The sequence below is a fragment of the Lissotriton helveticus genome, chromosome 8 (genome assembly GCF_964261635.1).
Source record: "Lissotriton helveticus chromosome 8, aLisHel1.1, whole genome shotgun sequence".
Taxonomy (NCBI): domain Eukaryota; kingdom Metazoa; phylum Chordata; class Amphibia; order Caudata; family Salamandridae; genus Lissotriton; species Lissotriton helveticus.
This window is the reverse complement of record NC_136069.1, coordinates 958,990,001-959,009,371: the sequence shown is the minus strand read 5'-3', so window position 1 is coordinate 959,009,371 and position 19,371 is coordinate 958,990,001. Positions and strand designations below refer to the sequence as shown.

Here is a 19,371-nt window from a genome sequence, read left to right as displayed (position 1 = left end):
TTTCCCTCTCAATCATTCCCTTTTTACTTACTCCTGTTTTCTGATTTAGTTTTGCTAACTCACATTCTTTTAGTATCTTTCTTACCTTCAGTTCATTTATCTCTTCTTCTCTTCCTCTGTCACTGAACATATCTACCTTACTCTTAGTAATTTGCTCTCCTTCTATTTCTTTTTCCCTCTTTTTGTCCTTCTACATTACTTTATTTCCCTTTGTGTCCTTCACTCTTACTTTATTTCTTAGTACACTTTATGATTTTTAACCTCTTGACTTGTATCTTCTATTTTAAAATATATATTTTACTAATTATAACTTATTTTTTTCGCTCTTTCACAGATACAAAGTGTAGTTAAAACAGGTAATTAAATTAACAATAATTATATGGTAAGTATGACTAAAAAAATGTAAATTGTCATCACCCTTTGCTTTAACCTCATTACTATTCTCTTACCCTACCTCACTCCTGTTTCCTTACTCTGCTTCCCTCACTTATTCTTATCCTCCATGTTTACTCCTCTTTCCCTACTGTCCTACCACATTCAACTTCTTTCAGTCTCCCTGCTTTACTTCCCTTACACTCTCTTCCCTTCATTTGCTCCTTCACTCATTCTCTTACTCATTTACTTCACTCCTCTCACTCGTTCTCTCAGTCCGTCTGTCCTCACAGTTCCTCACTTCCGTTCCCTCACTCCGTCTATCTTACCGTCGCTGTCTCTGTCCCCTCACTCTGTCACTACTCTTTTGTCATACTGACTCCCTATAAGTCACCCACACTGCCTTACTTACCTTTCTTTGCTGTTTTACTCAGACCCTTTCAGTCAATGTTTCCTTTACTCTCTCTGTCCTTTCTCTCTGTCACTCCCCATGTCTTACCCTAATTCCGTTTTATCCACCCTCTTTCACCCCTCTTTACTTACACTCACTGCTCTTTTCTCACCCTCCCTCACCGTTGTTCATTTATTCCGGTTCCGTCACTACCCCTCATTCCCCATCCTTTACTGTCCTTCCTTTTACTTTCAACACCCACTCACATTCTCCCAGTACCTCTGCTTTAGTCTTCTTCCTCTCTCTTCCCTTCTTTCGCTCCCTTATTCATTTTCCTTTTCTCACTTACACCCTATTATACCTTCTCTCTTTTTTACTATGTAATAAACAATCCCTCTTTGTTGCTCCCTCTAGCTCTCTTTCTCTTAACATTACTCTCTCTGTGTTCTTCCCTCATGCTCACTCCTTCATTAATTTTTTTTTCTTTTTGTTTTGGTGCGCGCCCCGGTGCACGTACCGGTACGCGTACCCTGCAGAAAAAAGATTGACAGAGATTCTTTAAAAATATAGGTGTAACCGGGAGGGGGGGCGCCCCCCCTATACCCCGGATTGCGCCTATATTCTGCGACCCCCCCCCTCTTCTCTCAACAGGTTTCAGAGACCCCGAGTTGGGCCCCTGGTGCGGTCCAGTATAGCTGCGACGATGAGGAACTAGAGCACGACCCCTTTAACTGGCCCAGATCAGGTGAAGAGGAGGAGGGGCTGGTCTTCCCTATAAGAGACGCCCAGAACCCAGAACAGGTGTCTCTATACACCGGAGGAGCGGTCAGAGAGGAACAGAGTGGCGGAGAGGCGTGGAGCAGCGAAATCGAGAGGAAGCGGAGAGCGGAGCGGAGGGGAGAAGAGTCGTGGAGCGGAGGAGAAGACTGGAATCGAGGATCACCTTGGAGAGCGGGAGAGGAGCGGATCGGGGGATCAGCTGGGACCTCGAACAGAGCCGGGATCGGGAATTCGCCGGAGGAAGCGGGAGAGCCAGAGGGCGGCGGCGCGTTCGGAGTAGGAGCAGACTGCGGAGAGGAGGAAGATCCGGGAAGCGGACTTCAAGGCGTACTGCGGAGACCAGCGGCAACGACGGACCCAGGAGGGCACCGGACCCACGCTTCGCCCAGCCACTCCCCCGGAGGGGCGTGGCTAACAGAGGTACGGGGTCAGGTCACAGGGTGGTTGAGGTTTGGGAAAGGAAGACCGGCTGTCCCGTAGTGTAAACATACCCCCTGCACTCCCCTCACTGATCGAGACAGGATTGCAACACAAAGTTGTCCCTCACCCCCTTTCCTATTACCGTCTGTAGGAGCTTACCTGATACTTATACCTCCTCTGTTTTTCTTGTCTCCCCCCTCGGTGGAGCCTGGGGTAAGACGGAGCCCGAAGTGCCTGGGAGGCGGAGCCCGACACGGCGCCGGGAGCAGGAAGGCAACATCAAGACAAGAAGGGAAAGAAGCCGGTCCCCTCGTCCAGTACGCGTTCGCCCAACTTGTACAGACAGACTGTTTCATTCATTAAAACCTTGTTTGAACCCTACTAAGACTCGACTATTGCCTATTCCCACCCAACCGGCCACAATAGGTTTATTTTTATAAATTAGAGGTAGTTCTAAAAAGAACTTTTTTTTATTCTTTTTGTTGTTTTATATTTTTGTATTGTTTTTTTGAATTTTTTTTACTTTTTTTGGCTTTTCTGAACAGTTTTAATTTTTTTGTATTTTTTATGGGGAGAAACAAAAAACAGGGTATTGTAAACAGCTCAACTGGAGCAAAAAAAAATCAGAAAAATATTAAGGTTTCTTCGGGCATTTGTGGTTATCACCAGCAACGTTGAAGAGCGTAATGCTTTGCTCACCATAACAAATTGTTTTGCCACAATATTTACAAACAATTTTGTATCACCCAAACTTTGGTTGTATACTTGGAATCATCTGACTTGCCTCTGGATCAGATGGAGTGGGTTCTTTCGTTGTTGAGGTTCTGGCAGATGATTGGGGTAGGTTTCTGCAGAGTTCTCTCACCTCTGCTGCAGAATAGTTGTTGGGGTGCAAACGCTGCATGTGCCGAATCATCGTATGATTCCCAAAGGAATATTTTTTTGTAGGGTTCCCCCTGGATAGCACAGCACCACAGATCAAACAGGTTACCTTCGCAGCGTTCACTTTTTTGGAACCCCTTTGGATTTTGTAAAACTCCCACATGAAGTACTCCCTAGGTTTGTATGGGGCATTGTCTTCAGGCAGGAACTGCCTTGTCTCTTCCTCCTCTTCCTCCTCTTCCTCCTCCTCCTCCTCCTCCTCTTGTTCTTGACCACCAATGTAATGTTCTGGTGGTCCTTGTGGTGGTGGTGGTGGTGGTGGTGGTGGTAGTGCTGGTGGGGCAGATGCTCCAGCTGCTGATAGTACTGTAGCCATATCTGTAAGAAAAAAGCAGGTCTTCCTCACTCAAAGAACAAAGTGAGAATGAGGAAAAAAGGTGAGGGCTTTCATCATTTGGAAAACAAAACTGTTCTGAACCAATGAAAAGTGTTATTTTCAAGTCACATGATCCAGGCTTTCATCATTTGGAAACCAAAACTGATCTGAACCAATGAAAAGTGTTATTTTCAGGTCACATGACCCGACGCGCTTACGCTACGTGGCCCGGGGCGCGCCCGGTGTCGCACCCCGGGGCACGCCCGGCGGCGCTTATGTTGCACGATCGTATGCGCTCGGGTTCTTCTGGGTGCGCTTACGCAGTGCGTCATATGACGCATCACGCGGCTACGTGATACGTCACGATGTTGTTTTCGTTCGCGGCAATAGCGCTAACGGGACGCTCACCGGGAGCGCTCCGGGGCAAAAATAAATAAACAAAAAAAAAATACTATTACATAATTATACAATATAAAATTCGTTATAAAAAATATTACTTTTCATACCTATAGAGATTTGCTATTAAAAAAACCTTTGAAATTCACTGAAAAAAATCATAGGTTTCACACCAGTTATAGTTAGGAATAAGCATTTAAAAAACCTATTAAATTCACTGAAAAAACCATAGGTTTCACACCAGTTATAGTTAGCTGGAAATTTTACTCGCATAAAACCATTGAAATTCCCACGTTATAGTTAGTTGGACTCACTATAACTTGCGCGTGCAATGCACTGCTGATGATGTCACATATTAAATCACTCATGACAAGGTCAGTGACATCACTCATGACATCACTGATGACACCATCCAGTGAATGTGTGTCTTTCTGAAAAATAAATATGTTTTATATATGTATATGTAAAAGTTGATGGAAGAATACATGTTTAAATAAGTGTTTACATGGATGTTTAAAAAAAAAATTAATTGGTTAACTGGCTTATTAAGTGTATCTTAGTGAATACATATATTAGTGAGTAATGTTTAAATATTTAAATATATGTGTTAGTGTTTCACTTTGTGTATAAGTGGTTGCATGGGTTGGTGAGTAGCTACATGTGTATGTATATGGGTTATTAGATGTTTTTTTAGTATCAGTATGAGTGTCTGTATGGTTTTATGGGGGTATTACTTAGCACATAGATGCATGAATGACTGACTCTCTGTTTGTATGTGTTTTGAAGACAGCATATGTGCAGGACTGTATGGGTGAATGAGTGTGTATATGTGTGTGTTAGTGAGTGAATGACTGTCTCACTAGTGTCTTTATCAGTAACTACATATGTTTTAATCTAGTATATGTGAATATTGATATATATAAGTGAGTATATGTGAGAGTGAGGAATTGTAAGAGTTCCGGTTTAAATTAGTATGTGTTTCTATAAGTGATTGTTTAAGAGAGTAAGTATGTGTAGGTTTCCTTAGAAGTAAAGTGGTAGTGTGTGTATAGCTGTATATGCAAATAAATGAATGTTCAATAGTTTATTTGCATGTGTGAGTATGTGTGTGAATAACTTTGGAATGACTGTCGGTGTGTAACAGGATGTATAGGTGTATCACTACATATGATGAGTGAGTATATGTATGAGTGACTATATAGAACTGTTGGTGAATGAGTGGATGTGTATATAGATGGTGGAATTATTGAATTGGTTGTTGTAAGTGGTATGGGTATCTCCATTTTTTTGAAAATTTTAGTTTCTATTTTTGAATATGTGTTTCAAGGGTTACATTACAGTGAAAGGAGGTCTATCACTCTGTCACAAGGATGGTGTCATCAGTGATGTCATGAGTGATGTCACTGACCATGTCATGAGTGATGTAATATGTGACGTCATCAGCAGTGCATTGCACGCGCAAGTTATAGTGAGTCCAACTAACTATAACGTGGGAATTTCAATGGTTTTATGCGAGTAAAACTTCCAGCTAACTATAACTGGTGTGAAACCTATGGTTTTTTCAGTTAATTTAATAGGTTTTTTAAATGCTAATTCCTAACTATAACTGGTGTGAAACCTATGGTTTTTTCAGTGAATTTCAATGGTTTTTTAAATGCTAATTCCTAACTATAACTGGTGTGAAACCTACTGTTTTTTCAGTTAATTTCAATGGTTTTTACTAGCAAATCTTTATAGGTATAAAAAAGAATACATTTTAAAACGAATTTTATATTGTATAATTATGTCAATTTTTGTAAAAAAATTGTTTGCCCTGGTGCGCCCCCCGGGGCGCGTACCGGTGAACGCACAGGTAAGCGCAATGTTGCGTCGCGCCCCGGGGCGCGTACCGGGGAGCGTCCCGTTAGCGCTATGCTCGCGAACGAAAACAACAGCGCACATCGTAAGCGCGTCGGGTCATGTGATCTGAAAATAACACTTTTCATTGGTTGCTAACAGTTTTTTTTTTATAAAGAATGAAATCCCCACCCATTTCCTTCACTTCTTCTTTCACTTTTGTGACTGAAAGACCTCCCTTTTTGCTCTTCGTTCTTTGTTGGATACCTTAGATTATCATGGCTGCCAGACCATCCAGCAGTGAAGATGACTCCGATGAATTCATCAATGAAGAGCCTCCTCAGCCAAAACTCAAAGAACATTTCATCTGGAAATTTTTTTCCATACCTGCTGACCAAAAGAAGGTAAATGCTCCAAAAGTGGAGTGCAGGATCTGTCACACAGTCCTGTCACGGGGTAACCCCACTAAAAAATATTATTTTGGGAACTACACAATGCTTCGCCATGTGGAGAGAAGGCACCCCCCGGAATTTTGCCAGGGAAAGTGTCAGGGCTCTGGCACAAGAGGTTCCCAGAGATGGGGCCTCTACATCAACCGGAGGACGAACACCATCGGTGAGGGGGAGATCACAAGAGTTGGTTCCAAACATTCAGCCTGCATTTAACAAAGGCATCCTTAAATGCAAAGACTGTGATCAGCTACTTTCCTGTGGGGAGCAAAGTGTTCTGCTCATGGTTCGAGCATTGGAGAACCATCGCTGCCGTTCCCAGCCCTAATTTTATTTTTATTTTTTTTGCTCCTGTTGAGCAGATTCCATTCCCTGTTTTTGTTTTTGTTCTAAAAAAAGAAAAAAGAAAAAAAAAAAGTTCTTTTCAGAACTACCTCCAATTCTCATCAAAGAGCTATATTCTTAAAAAATTGAAAAGAGTAAGTGAAGTGGAGTACATTGATAAAGGAAAGGAAAATGAGTAAGAAAGAACGGAAAGGTATGAGAGGAGAAAAGAAGTGAAGTAGGGGGACTGAAAGAAGGTGAGTGTTGGGAACGAAAGTAAGGAGAAGGAGAGTGAACATGGGGAATGCGGTTATTCAAAGAAAATGTAGAAAAGGAACGGGAGTGTAAGAAAAGATGCATTGCTGGAGTTGCATCATTTTTGTGACACTCCAGCAATGCATCACTTTTGCGCTTACAGATACGTCTGAAATACTGACGCATCTGTAAGTACTTGCGACATAATACGTCATATATTTAACATGACGCATGACTAGAAAACTGAAGGCCTCATTTATGAGGCCATGCGTCACTTTTACGCCACCGGTGCGTCACTTTTTGTGACGCACCAGTGCTGTTAAAAATGCACCTTATTCAGTCATATTTACAAAGTGACGCATCTAGGTAGATGCGTCACTTTGTAAACCCCCTGCGCCACATTATACCTACGTCAGGTGTAATGTATGCAAAATGGACGTATTGACGCAAGAAAGGGTCGTAGAGGTGACGCAGTAAAATCTGTGAGATATCACTACGTCACTTTTATGACACTGTTGCGTCCAAATCTTGCACCTGTTTCACAGCAGGTGTAAGACTGATGCAGGCCGTTTCACATGGGGCCTGGCCCCATGTGAAAGGATGCATTGCTGGAGTTGCATCATTTTTGTGACACACTCCAGCAATGCATCACTTTTGCACTTACAGATACGTCTGAAATACTGACATATCTGTAAAACTTGCGACATAATACGTCATATATTTAATATGACGCATGACTAGAAGACTGGCACATTCTGAAAACAGACCACATTGTGGGGTCAGATATACCTATAACCCCACAACTTACCTTTAGGAAGGCAAGATCCTTGAGAGATCACATGGTTCATAGCCATCTGGAACCTATACGTAACACAAAAGGCACGCTAAAGGAGGCAAAGGGCTTCTTCCCGTGTGGGAGGTGTAAAGCCTGTGCTTTCAGTAAACGCACACTAACTTACCAAGTGAGAGGGTGTCAAGGTGAAAGGAGGATCAGCAAGTTTATGTCCTGCCAGACAGACCATGCGGTTTATTGCATGACATGTCCCTGCCAATTAAAATACATCGGCAGCACAATCAATTCTGTAAAATTAAGGGTTTTAGAGCACATGAGAGCGATTATGAATAAGGATTTCACCTACCCTGTCGCTCGACATTTTGCGATTAAGCATAACAGCAACAGAGACCTTCTGAGGTTCTTCTGTTTAGATTGTGTCCCGGAAAGCCCAAGGGGAGGGAATAGACTCCTGACTCTTAGGAGACTCGAATCTCGTTACATTATTGATCTCGAAACGAAGGCACCGGGGGGTCTCAATATGGGGGAGGAGATGGCAACTCATCTAGGATGATACATTCTCTTTCTGTTAAAACTGAGAAATTTATGAAATTGATGATGATTTTTAGAATGAGAACTTTTGGAACGATGTAAAATGAAATTATCAACAATACAGAAAAATGTAAAAAATTTAAAAAATGTTGAAAAGTTGTGGTGGGTGGTGGGTATTTATGTCTGTGAGGTTTCAACCATGCAGCGGCCTGATTTAAATAATTGGCATGGAGGGTGTTCTCTGAGAGGGATGAAGTATGTGTGAATACACGCGTTCGTTGAAAGGCTGCGATCGCCGATCCACAGCAAGATAGAACCTCAAATAGGTTTAAATATAACTTATGTCATGGTCTGTAGATCGTGACTGTCACTATGACAATGATATATCTAGTTCACACTTCTGAGCCCAATCAAGAGAACACACCTCAAAACACATAACATATGAGGCAGTTGTCCCGCGACTACAAGTTTAGTCGCGCTTGCCGATACACGGCGAAATGTCTTGTAAATTTAAACACTGTAAGAAATTCTGTTTAAACTGTACATTCGAATGTAGGCATTGAAGCCGCTTTAGACACTCCAAGATGGCGCTACTTTACTGTGGCCGTGAATAGTCAGTCTTCTATGTTTGTGACCAATTCTGGTATCTTAAAAAATGGAGCTGCGTTCCTCACTGTTGAACCATTGACGAAGGGACGCTGTCCCAAAACGCGTTTGCTTGATTAAAAACTTTTTGCTGTATTACTTGAGCCCGGGAGTGCTGTGTCTTTGTTCCCGGCCCGACTGGGTATGGGTAAAGAGGACTGGAGCCGTAATTTTAAAACGCGACACACCGCCGCGTTTCACGGCACCCGACACCAAGAGTGACCCACGATATCGGTGTACCTGGAGCTTTAATATATATATATATATATATATTCACTGAAAAAACCACAGGTTATAGACCATATATAGTTAGGAATTAGCATTTAGAAAACCTTATTTTACTCACACAAAACCATTGAAATTCCATATATAGTTAGTTGCACTAACTATATATCGTGCACCCGCAATCCACTGCTGATGATGTCACATATTACATCATTCATGACATGGTCAGTGACATCACTGATGACATCACTGATGACATCTCAAATGACATCACTGATGACATCACTGATAACAACATCCAGTGATTTTTTGTTTCTATAAAGTTTAAATATGTCTTACATATTGAAGAATGAGTGGATGTGTAAGTGTCTGGACGAAGGATTTAGTAGGTGCATGACTGACTGTATGAGTGAGTGATTAAATGTGTCTCACTGACTGCATGGGTTAGTGACTAAACTGTCTTAATTTGTGCATCATTATGTCTGTTGTTCTGTAAACTGCTGCATGTGTTGATCAGTAGCTATATGAGTAACTATATGGGTTATTGATTGATTGCCCAAGTATTTGTATGGGAGACTGAGTGTGTGTGTGGCTAGCTGGGAGGTGTGTGACTCTGTGCAGATCAATCTGTACTTGTATCAATGATTGTATAAGAAGGTAAGTATGTGTTAGTATATGTTTGAAAATGTAAGGTGCTCTATGTTTAACTGTATAGACAAGAAAATGGAAGTGTCATTGATTCTTTACAGGACTGACTAGGTGTGTGAGTAACTCCATGGATGAGTGGCAGACTGTGAGTGTCTGTATAGGTGTATGAGTGCATATGATAGTGTTGTAAAGATGAGTGATTGTATGTATGAATGATTGTATGGGTGAATGAGTGAAGGTGTGTGTAGACGTAGCAATCAGTGAGTGCGTATGTAGTAACTAGTATTGGTGTGTCAATGGTTTCAAAAATTATACTCTCTTTTTAACACTGGGTGAAACAGAGGTTATATTAAAATGTGAGGAGATGCATTGTATTGTCACATGAATGATATCATCAGTGATGTGGTCATTGATGTCAAATGAGATGTCATCAGTGATGTCATCAGTGATGTCATTTGAGATGTCATCAGTGATGTCATCAGTGATGTCACTGACCATGTCATGAATGATGTAATATGTGACATCATCAGCAGTGGATTGCGGGTGCACGATATATAGTTAGTGCAACTAACTATATATGGAATTTCAATGGTTTTGTGTGAGTAAAATAAGGTTTTCTAAATGCTAATTCCTAACTATATATGGTCTATAACCTGTGGTTTTTTCAGTGAATTTTCAAGGTTTTGTAAATGCTAATTCCTAACTATATATGGTCTATAACCTATGGTTTTTTCTGTGAATTTCATTGGTTTTTTAACAGCTAATATCTGTAGCTGTAAAATGTATTCTTCTTTAAATCCAAAAATATATTTTATATGTTTATGAATAATTTTTTTTTTAAATATTTTTTTTTCTTCGTTCCCGCTTCGCGAATCGGGAAGCTTCCCGTTAGCTGACCTTGATGCCGCGAAATAGACCGCGAGCCGGTAAACGTTTCTTTACCGCAAGTGCCGCGTTAGAAAACAACATCGTGACGCCTCCCGTCCGCATGACGTTCCACGTTGTCGCGTGATACGTCATATGACGTGCTACGTTAGCGAACTGGTACGCGAAGCGAGTCGCAAAGCGCAGGTTTCTGGAAGCAAACCGGGAGGCCCTGCAAAGCGCTTAACGTAAACACAGCAAGTCATGTGACTTGGTAATAACACTTTTCATTGGTTCATTTCACTTTTGGTTTCCTAATGATGTAAGACTAGGTCATATAATCTAAAATGAACACTTTTGATTGGTTGAGAACTCTTGTTTTTCCCAAATGATGAAAATCCCTCCTTCTTTCCTCACTCTGACTTTCATCATTGTGAGAGAAAGACCCTTTGTGATCACTGAGCAATGGCTTCTTTAGTAGCTTCAGCTGGTGCTTCCCCACCACCTCCACCACATCCAAGGAAGAGTGGACCACCTGCTCAAGTTATAATTCAACAAGAAGAAGAAGAAGAGGAACAGGACGACGAGCACGAAGAGAGGCAGTTTTTGCCTGAGCAGCCCAGGACGTCTCACCGGAAAGAAAACTTCATTTGGCAATTTTTTTAAATTCCCAAAGGTCAGAAAAAAGTAAATGCAAGATACGTAACTTGCCTTATATGTCAAGATAGACTGTCCAGAGGAACCGAGAAAAAATACAGTTTCGGAAACTACACAATGCATCGCCATATGACTAGGTGGCATCCTAACAACTACAGTGCTGCACAGTTTCGGAACGACCTAGATAATCTCCCTATTATGGCCAGAAGATCTGTTGTACCGGAAGTAACGGGACCAGAGGGCAGGGAGATGGTGCCAAATATACAAATGAAATTTGGTGAAGTAAAACACACCTGCGTATTTTGCGATGGATTCATTTCCTACGGAGAAAAAAGCATCAATCTGATCAACAGAGCTATTGACTATCATATGCAAGTTTGTACGAAACGCCCAAAATAATAAATACTTCTTTTTTTGTTTTGTTGCTCCTGTTGAGCCCTTTACAATGAATCGTTTTCATTGCCCCCTCCAAGAAAAACCCAAAAAAATATAAAACTTCAGAAAAATTCAAAAAAAGTAAAAAAATGTTCCGAAAAATAATAAAAAAAATATAAAACAACAAAAACAATAAAAAAAAAAGTTCTTTTCAGAACTACCTCCCCGTTATTAAAAAATTGGTACAATATTTGGAACTGTGCCAACCTCTATTTCTCTTAGTTCGCTTCCCAGTTCGCTCGCCGGTACGCGAACTAGAAGCGAACCAAAAACAGTAAGTATAAGGGAAGGAAACAGACACTTATGTTAAAAGAAAGACAGCTATAGGGGAGTAAACTAGAGATACTATTACCCGTAATCCACTGCTGATGATGTCCCATATTACATCATTCATGACATGCTCAGTGACATCATCAGCAGAGGATTGCGGGTTTTTTGGCAACGTGCCTTATCCACGGTTTAATAACGCTGCCTTTTGCTTTATATAAGTTTTCAAATTGTATGAAATATATACCAATAGGTCGTTATGAACCTTTAGGTAGTGCTTTTCTTCATGAGGTCTGGTCGCTTCCATACACATACAGATGTTTCAAAGATGATCAAGAAGTTTATCTGAATGGAGAGGAATGCACTGAGACGCCAGATCATTCACTAATGTGTAGGCACATACAGTTACACGGTTCATGCAACAAACACCGACCAAATATGGCTTGCGTGTTGCAAGGCACGCCAGTTCCTGCTATCATCCCCACGTTCAAGTTGTTGGAAAATGGTAGTTATTTGATGCTCAATAATGAAGATTGTTCTGAGTTAATTGAAAAGGGTCTGCACCTCTGTACGGGTGTTCGCTATGTGAAGCACGAAAGTTTCACGGGCCGAACTCAAGGCCACCTCTCTCTGAGACAAAAGAGCTCTTATTCTTGCCATGCCGTTGAAATCTGTCCCAAGGTTGGTATTTGTGGCTAGATTGAAAACTCCCTATGTTCATGTGTGGGAGGAAATAGAACATTTCTGCAGCAAATAACCCGTTCACTTACTGTTACGATAAAAGGAATACTTTTAATTCAGATTTGCCTTTCAATTTCAGCAAGATGGTTCCGACTATCTTTAACGCATCCTCCACAAAGACCCTGGCGCACTTTTTTAAAGTTGTTACCAGTGGTCTCGTGACTTCATTTGAGAAAATCTTTGGAGTCATCCCTGCTTCCTTTCATTCCATTTTCTCCACTCCGGTTCGTGGATTGGCATTTTTACTTGCATTACCAGCGGACGCTCTTGTGCTTTTTTACATTTTTAAATATGGATGTCCCTCCTATGCAACCTCCCACCCTGCAGCTGCTGACACTGTTCCGCAATCGCATGCTAGAATATTATGGCACAATGCCGTTGGCGATATTAAGCACGGCATATGGATTATCTTTTCGATTCTCCTACTTCACCTGTGTCCAGCCTGTATTTCACTGCCTGACCTGTGATTTCGATTGGGCCATTGATTTGTGTCTCTGCGGACCGGTTTCTCCTGACGTCGACTTTAATCAGCTGATGACTCCTATCATTACTCACGAGTTGGTTTGTCCTGGCGAAAGGATTATGGCTGTGGCATTGATGCATGGACTACTTGGTCCCTGGAATTTACTGGCGGCAGCACAGTCTTTCTTGGAACAGAGCTTTCTTGAAAACCCACCGAGCTGTCCTCTGATGGTGATAGAGGATCCGGTGCTGGGAGAGCACGTATGTTCTTTTCCGCTTTTAAATTGGATGGCTGAACTGTTTTCGGATGAAGACGGTGACTTCCTATTGGAGGCTGTTGCAGCTTATTTTGCATACAGTTATGTCATAGACCTTTTTCATGTTTGATATGCTGAGTACTAGCATTTCATTGACAATTCATTGACTTATTTGTCAAGTTTTTATTATTTACCTTGCCTATTGGCTTAAGACTCGATAAAGTACTTGGCTGTTTTATTTTTCTTTAGCATTAAATTTTCCTAGTTTTTAATGCTTTACCTTGCGGACCGTCCACATATAAACTTGCAATCTGCTCTCATGAGATGGCACTTCTATTATCTTATTCAGTTCGTTTCCGGATCATGGGGAGGTGTCATCTAGGTCCTGGATATCTTTACACCGTGTTAAGTTAGCATGGGCTCATTACCGGTTTAAACGCCATTTTTCCTTTTTTGCAACTTCTGCACACGACACTTAGTTGTTGCTTTAGCTTTCCACCTAGTAGTTCATCGTGGTTTACATGAGAATAATATGTTATTGCTCTACTATCTGCTTTGCTTGTTAAACTATATCTGTACAGCGAGTGCTAAAGTTTCAAGAACAACACGATACAGAATTGTTATGAGGTCTGATCTCCACGACTTCATACTCATAACATAAGTGCAACTTCTGCCAATTCTGGGCATGAGGCGGGTTTTATATTGCTTTGCCGAACACACATACACAACAGTTGATGCGGTTCACATGAAGAGAGAGCTGGTGTATGCTGATGTGATTCCTTCAAATCTAAGACACTAAAGTATGGGCACGCCCTAAACCAACACAAAGAGACCTTCTTAGCAAATAATATAATATGTGCATTAGGGAGGGTGAGATATAAGCAGCCGCGGGCCGTGGAGGGAGTTACGGTGAGGCAGGGAGGCGGGGAGGGGGAGAAGCAGGGTGGAGCCCTCTCTACCTTGCCCCTCCCCCTCCCCGCCTCCCTGCCCCACCGTAACTCCCTCCACGGCCCGCGGCTGCTTATAAGTGTTGCTAACTCTTATTCATTTACAGCATGTTAACATACTGTCACCATTCGCTTTTTATGTACTAGTAACTATGCTGGTAATTTTGCTACTGATAATATGTGTACTTCTATTATCTAAGATACTACACCTGAGAAGACGGCATTAGTAAATAAACATTTCAAATACACATGTGTTCTTCTTAACTCCATGTTCTGGTTTCTAAGAAATATATAACGACCGACTGTTCATGAGTTCCACGTATCCTGAGGTACTATAAGTTCATATTCTGGATTGTCTAAACATTGAGAGTTTGTTATATCCAATGTGACACTGTACCTAGCTTGCTAAGGAGTTTTTGATTACTAACGTGAGTTTTGGGACACCCTAATTCGCCGAGGTTCCAATCCTCTGTCCACAGTTCTGTGTGAGAACAGAAACCCTGCGACAGGGGCACCCCCGACCCTTGCTGGAGCTTCATCACACTTGCGATACAACTCCAGCAATGCGCCACCTTTACGGCACAGATACATCACGCATCTGTGCTGTTTTTGCCCCATGATGCGCCGCATTGTAAATGCAGCACACCATAGGTGACGGAACAGCGGCACAGAATGACTAACACATCCCTGGTGATGCGCCAGTCATCATAAATGTATCCCTATGCTTCTTATCTTGTTAGAGATGAACCGCCATATGTATCATCAAAGTTTTTTGCATTTCCTAAATAGCGAACTTTAAGGAATAAATAGCGATTCTTTACCATTCCTAGTTTGCGATTAGCTATTTGCTAATTACAAATTACCCATTCATTTCCTTCATTTCCATAGGGCGGTTGGACTCACTTTTAGCTCGAACGGCTGAATGGATTTCCACGAAACTTGGCAAAATTGTAGGGACTGGTAGCCCGATGTGCCTTTGCTATGTCTCAAGATATATGCTCCAGTGGTTTTTACGAAAATTAACTTTGAAAAATATATATTGGGCTACATTGGCCTATATATATGTTGGAGCCCAAATGTAGCCCAATGTAGCCCAATGAAGCCCAATGTAGCCCAATGTAGCCCAAAGATGGCTGCCAGACACACAAAAAAACAAATGTAGCCCAAATATCAGCCAGATGTAGCCCAACTATAGCCCAGTGACAGAATGACCAATCAGCTTCGCAAACCTCCGTTACGCGAAGCGGAGCGCTGTTACAGATATATATCTTTTTTTGAACGTTAATTTCTCAAAATCCACTGGAGCACATATATTGAGACCTAGCAAAGGCACATCGGGCTACCAGTCCCTAATATTTTGCCATGTTTCGTGCAAATCCATTCAGCCGTTCGATTATTATTATTATTATTATTTTTTGCCCCGCGGGGCCCTTTTAAAACCTCCACATCAAACCTAGGGGGTCAGCGAGGATCTACTATGCCCCCTTATAGTTATTTCCCCCTTTGTTTTGACCTCCTCTTGTCTCTCGATCCTACCGAGAGACAAGATGGCGGCCGCTACGGACTTTTTGGAATGTTGACAGACGCCGGAGAACCAATCAGCTTCGCTTCACAAAGCTCCGTTGCGCGTAAAGTACGCGAACCGGAGCGCTGCCTGGTCCGCTGTTACAGATATATATCTTTTTTTAAACGTTAATTTCTCAAAATCCACTGGAGCACATATATTGAGACCTACAAAAGGCACATCGGGCTACCAGTCCCTACAATTTTGCCAAGTTTCGTGCAAATCCATTCAGCCGTTCGGGCTAAAAGTGAGGCCAACCGCCCTATGGAAAACTCAATGTTAAAAACACGTTTTGGGACCCCCCTTTTTTCTCGGCCCCCCCTTGACGAACCCCCCCCAAATTTTCAAGGGCTGCTCAGAAACAAAATGTGCCATTTTCCTGAAAATTTCAGCCAATTCCGTCCACAAACGCCAAAGTTATTAGACATAGAATTTTCAAAAAACCCATAGAGAAAAAATCCTAACTATATATACCTACTGGCGACCGCCAGTAAGTAATATATATATATATATATATATATATATATATATATATATATATATATAATGATTTACTAAAGAATCTCTTCTGCTTGTTGAAGAAATACACCTTTTTGAATTATGAAAACATTGTATCATATTCTAACATGTAGTCTGTAGCATCATTTATATGTTAAATATTTTCACGGCACGAGTCCATGTTAATTTGTTGGCTTGCCCACCTTTGACACAGTAATTCTTACCTTGCAAAAAACCTATATAGCGTGTCTTTACAAGTACAAATCTGCTGTTGTTTGGAAATGATGGGGCATGTTTTTAGCTACCTGATTCACTAATAGGGGCCACTTTTATTTTGGTGTCCGTTATGGAGTATTTTACCAGAAAAAGAATGGGAATTTTGATGTGCACTGAAAGTCAATCTTTCATAATTTGTTTTCCAGAGTTTAACAAAAGAAATATGAACTAGTGATAAGTTACATAAAGGAATTGAAGGCGGCATTGTGGACAACATTTATTTCAAGAAACAATAGTGCAGTATGTCATTTAAAACAATCAGAGTACAATAATTTTCCTTATATCGTACCACACAGAGTTTAGGATATTTATATGTCTTACCTGTATGGATCCTTAACAGAATGTGACTTCACATGCGAGTACCAATCTTTCTTCCAACTGTAGCACTTTCCACAAACCTGACATTGGAATGGCTTCACCCCAAGGTGCTTGTTCATGTGTTGCCGAAGATCCCGAGCTTCATAAAAACATTTATCACATCTGGATTCATAAAAAATGAAAGGGGTCTGTAAACAAGGTCTTTCAAACACTTCAGTTGGCTGTTACAAAATACTGAGAGAAAACACTAACTACCTTTTGTTTGTAATACATTCTTCTATCCAGCTAAATAAAACAAGGAAGCTCCAAATATGTTCCTTCTCAGATTCTACCACAGGCGAGCTACCAACATCTTTTTTCACCTATTTGAATGGCTTAGGTACGTCTACACCGGTATCTGTGCTCCATCCTTTAAATTCCAACACACTTTGCTTAGTCTTCACCCATTCACCTCCTTAACACCTTATGTGATGAAGCTTCCTCCATCCAGTACTGAACCCTTTTCAGGTCTGACTATGGATAACTTTCAACCATTTAATCAATCAGTGCTTGTTAAGCACAGCTACCAACCAGTGAGGGTCTCCAGGCGCGGGGGGGTTGCTGGTCCGAGTGGGTGCTGTGGTTCATTCAAAGAGCCAGGTCTTGAGTTCCTTCCTGAATTGTGTCAGGGATGGTAGGTAGGAGAAGGATCTGCCTCCGGGCCTGGTCTTGCAGATCTGAGGGATGCTGACGAGGGCCAGTTGGGCAGAGTGGAGGTGTCTGGTAGGTACGAGGAATGGTTAAGGTATGCTGGTCCGGCGTTGAGGGCTTTGTAGGTGTGTGTGAGGAGCTCAACTGTGACTCTTTTGTTGACTGGGAGCCAGTGGAGTTCTTGCAGGTGTTTAATGATGTGGCTGCGGGGGGGGGGGGGGGGGGGGTACAGTCTGGCTTGGCATTCTGCACGTTCTGAAGTTTTCTGAGGAGCTTCTGTGTGGCACCTGCGTAGAGTGCATTGCCGTGGTCGAGTCTGCTGCTGATGAGTGAGCAGTGACAGTCTTGATGGCCTTAGTGGGGATCCATCCTAAGGTGGTTTATGGGGAGCGAAGGGTCCAATAGGATGCTGAGGTTTCATGCGTGGTCAGTGGGTGTGGGTGGGTTCCTAGCTCAGTGGGCCACCAGGCTTCTTCCCAGGCGGAGGTGTTTGGCCCCAGAATGAGAATTTGGATCTTGTCCGATTTGAGCTTAAGGAAGCTGTCTCTCATCCAGGTGACAACGGCCTTCATCCCATTGTGAAAGTTGTTTCTGGCGGTGGTGGGCTTGTTGTTTAGTGAGACAATCAGCTGGGTGTCATCGGTATATGAAACGATGTTGAGTCTGCGGCTCCTGATGATGGCTGCGAGCAGGCCATGTAGATGTTGAAAAGCATTGGGCACAAAGGAGAACCCTGAAGCACTCCACAGCTGATCTATGTGGGTTCCAAGAGGAATGGGGGAAAGTCTGTCTCTCAGTGTTTTACTAGTGAGGAAGGAACGGATTAGTCCAGGGCTTGTAGCGGATCCGGCATTGTGGAATCTCGTGATTAGGGTGAGTGGGAGACGGTGTCGAAGGCAGCCGAGAGGTCGAGGAGGATGATAGCTGCTGTTTCTCCCTGGTCGAGGAGGGAGCGGATGTCATCGGTAGCAGAGAAGAGGGCGGTCTCAGTGCTGTGGTTGCATTGGAAGACAGATTGAGAGCAGTCCAGGACGTGGTTGGCATCAATGAACTCAGAGTTGGCCGTTGATGGCCCACAATGTCCTTGGCTGGGAAGGGGAGCAGTGAGATGGGTCTGAAATTCTTGAGTTCATTCAGGTCGGCTGATGGTTTCTTCAGAAGGGGGTTGATATCAGCATGTTTCCAGTCATCGGGGAAGGTGGCGGTCTTGATGGAGCAGTCGATGGGGCGGCGTAGTTCGGGGGCGATGGCGGTGGCAGCTCTGTGGAAGAAGTGATATACAGGCAGCGGTCCAAGTGGGCTATGAAGTGAATGCGCTTCAGGGTGTGGTCTGTGATGAGCGGGATCCAGTTGGGCAGGATTTGTTGAGGGGCGTTGTCTATGAGGTGGTGGTGGGAGTGATGGGCAGGTCCTGGATGTCAAAACTGTCATGGATCTGTTTGATCTAGTGATGGAACTAGGTGCAGATTTAGCTGCAGAGGTCTTGGAAGGGTGGGACTTCTGTGGTCTCGCTGTGGGGTTTGGCAAACTCCTCGACGATGGCGTAGAGTTCTTTGCTGAAGATGCGTCTGGACTCGTGGGGGCAGAAGTGAACCGGCTAGTTTTCTTGGAGTGTTGCTTGCCGGGTGTTATCTTGAGGGGCACAGTGCGTCAGAGCAGTTGGAGATCAATTGGTGGAGGTTGCGTGTTGAGATATTAGCGTCTATGGATGTCAGCGTTATGGTTGAGCTGAGGGAGGGGATGAGATATTCTTTGGTGACCTTGTTCCAGTTGCGGCGGGGGCGTTGGGTGCATTGGGTTACAGTGGGTTTGGTGAAGGCAAAGTGAATGCAGTGGTGGTCAGCCACAGGAGTTCAGTCATGTGGCTGTAGGTGATGTTTTCGCTGACAAAGAAGACAGGGTTGAGCATGTGTCCTGCTGCGTGGATCGAAGAGGTGACTAGCTGCTTGAGTCTAATGTTGGCAAGGTTCTCCAGGAGGGATGCAGTCTTCTGGTTGTTGAGGTTATCCAGGTGGAAGTTGTGGTCACAGAGTAGGATGCAATCAGTGGTTTGAGAGCCTGAGGTGCGATAA

General features: G+C 42.8%; 1 protein-coding gene across 1 annotated transcript in view; it reads right to left on the bottom strand.

Annotated features, from left to right (window-relative positions):
• The window catches only part of ZBTB11 (zinc finger and BTB domain containing 11), a 1,715,870-nt gene that overhangs the window by 237,621 nt on the left and 1,458,878 nt on the right, over positions 1 to 19,371 (bottom strand). The window contains exon 9 of the mRNA XM_078657806.1: positions 16,613 to 16,771. Coding sequence (XP_078513932.1) covers positions 16,613 to 16,771 — 159 coding nt within the window. The remainder of the gene's footprint in view (positions 1 to 16,612; positions 16,772 to 19,371) is intronic.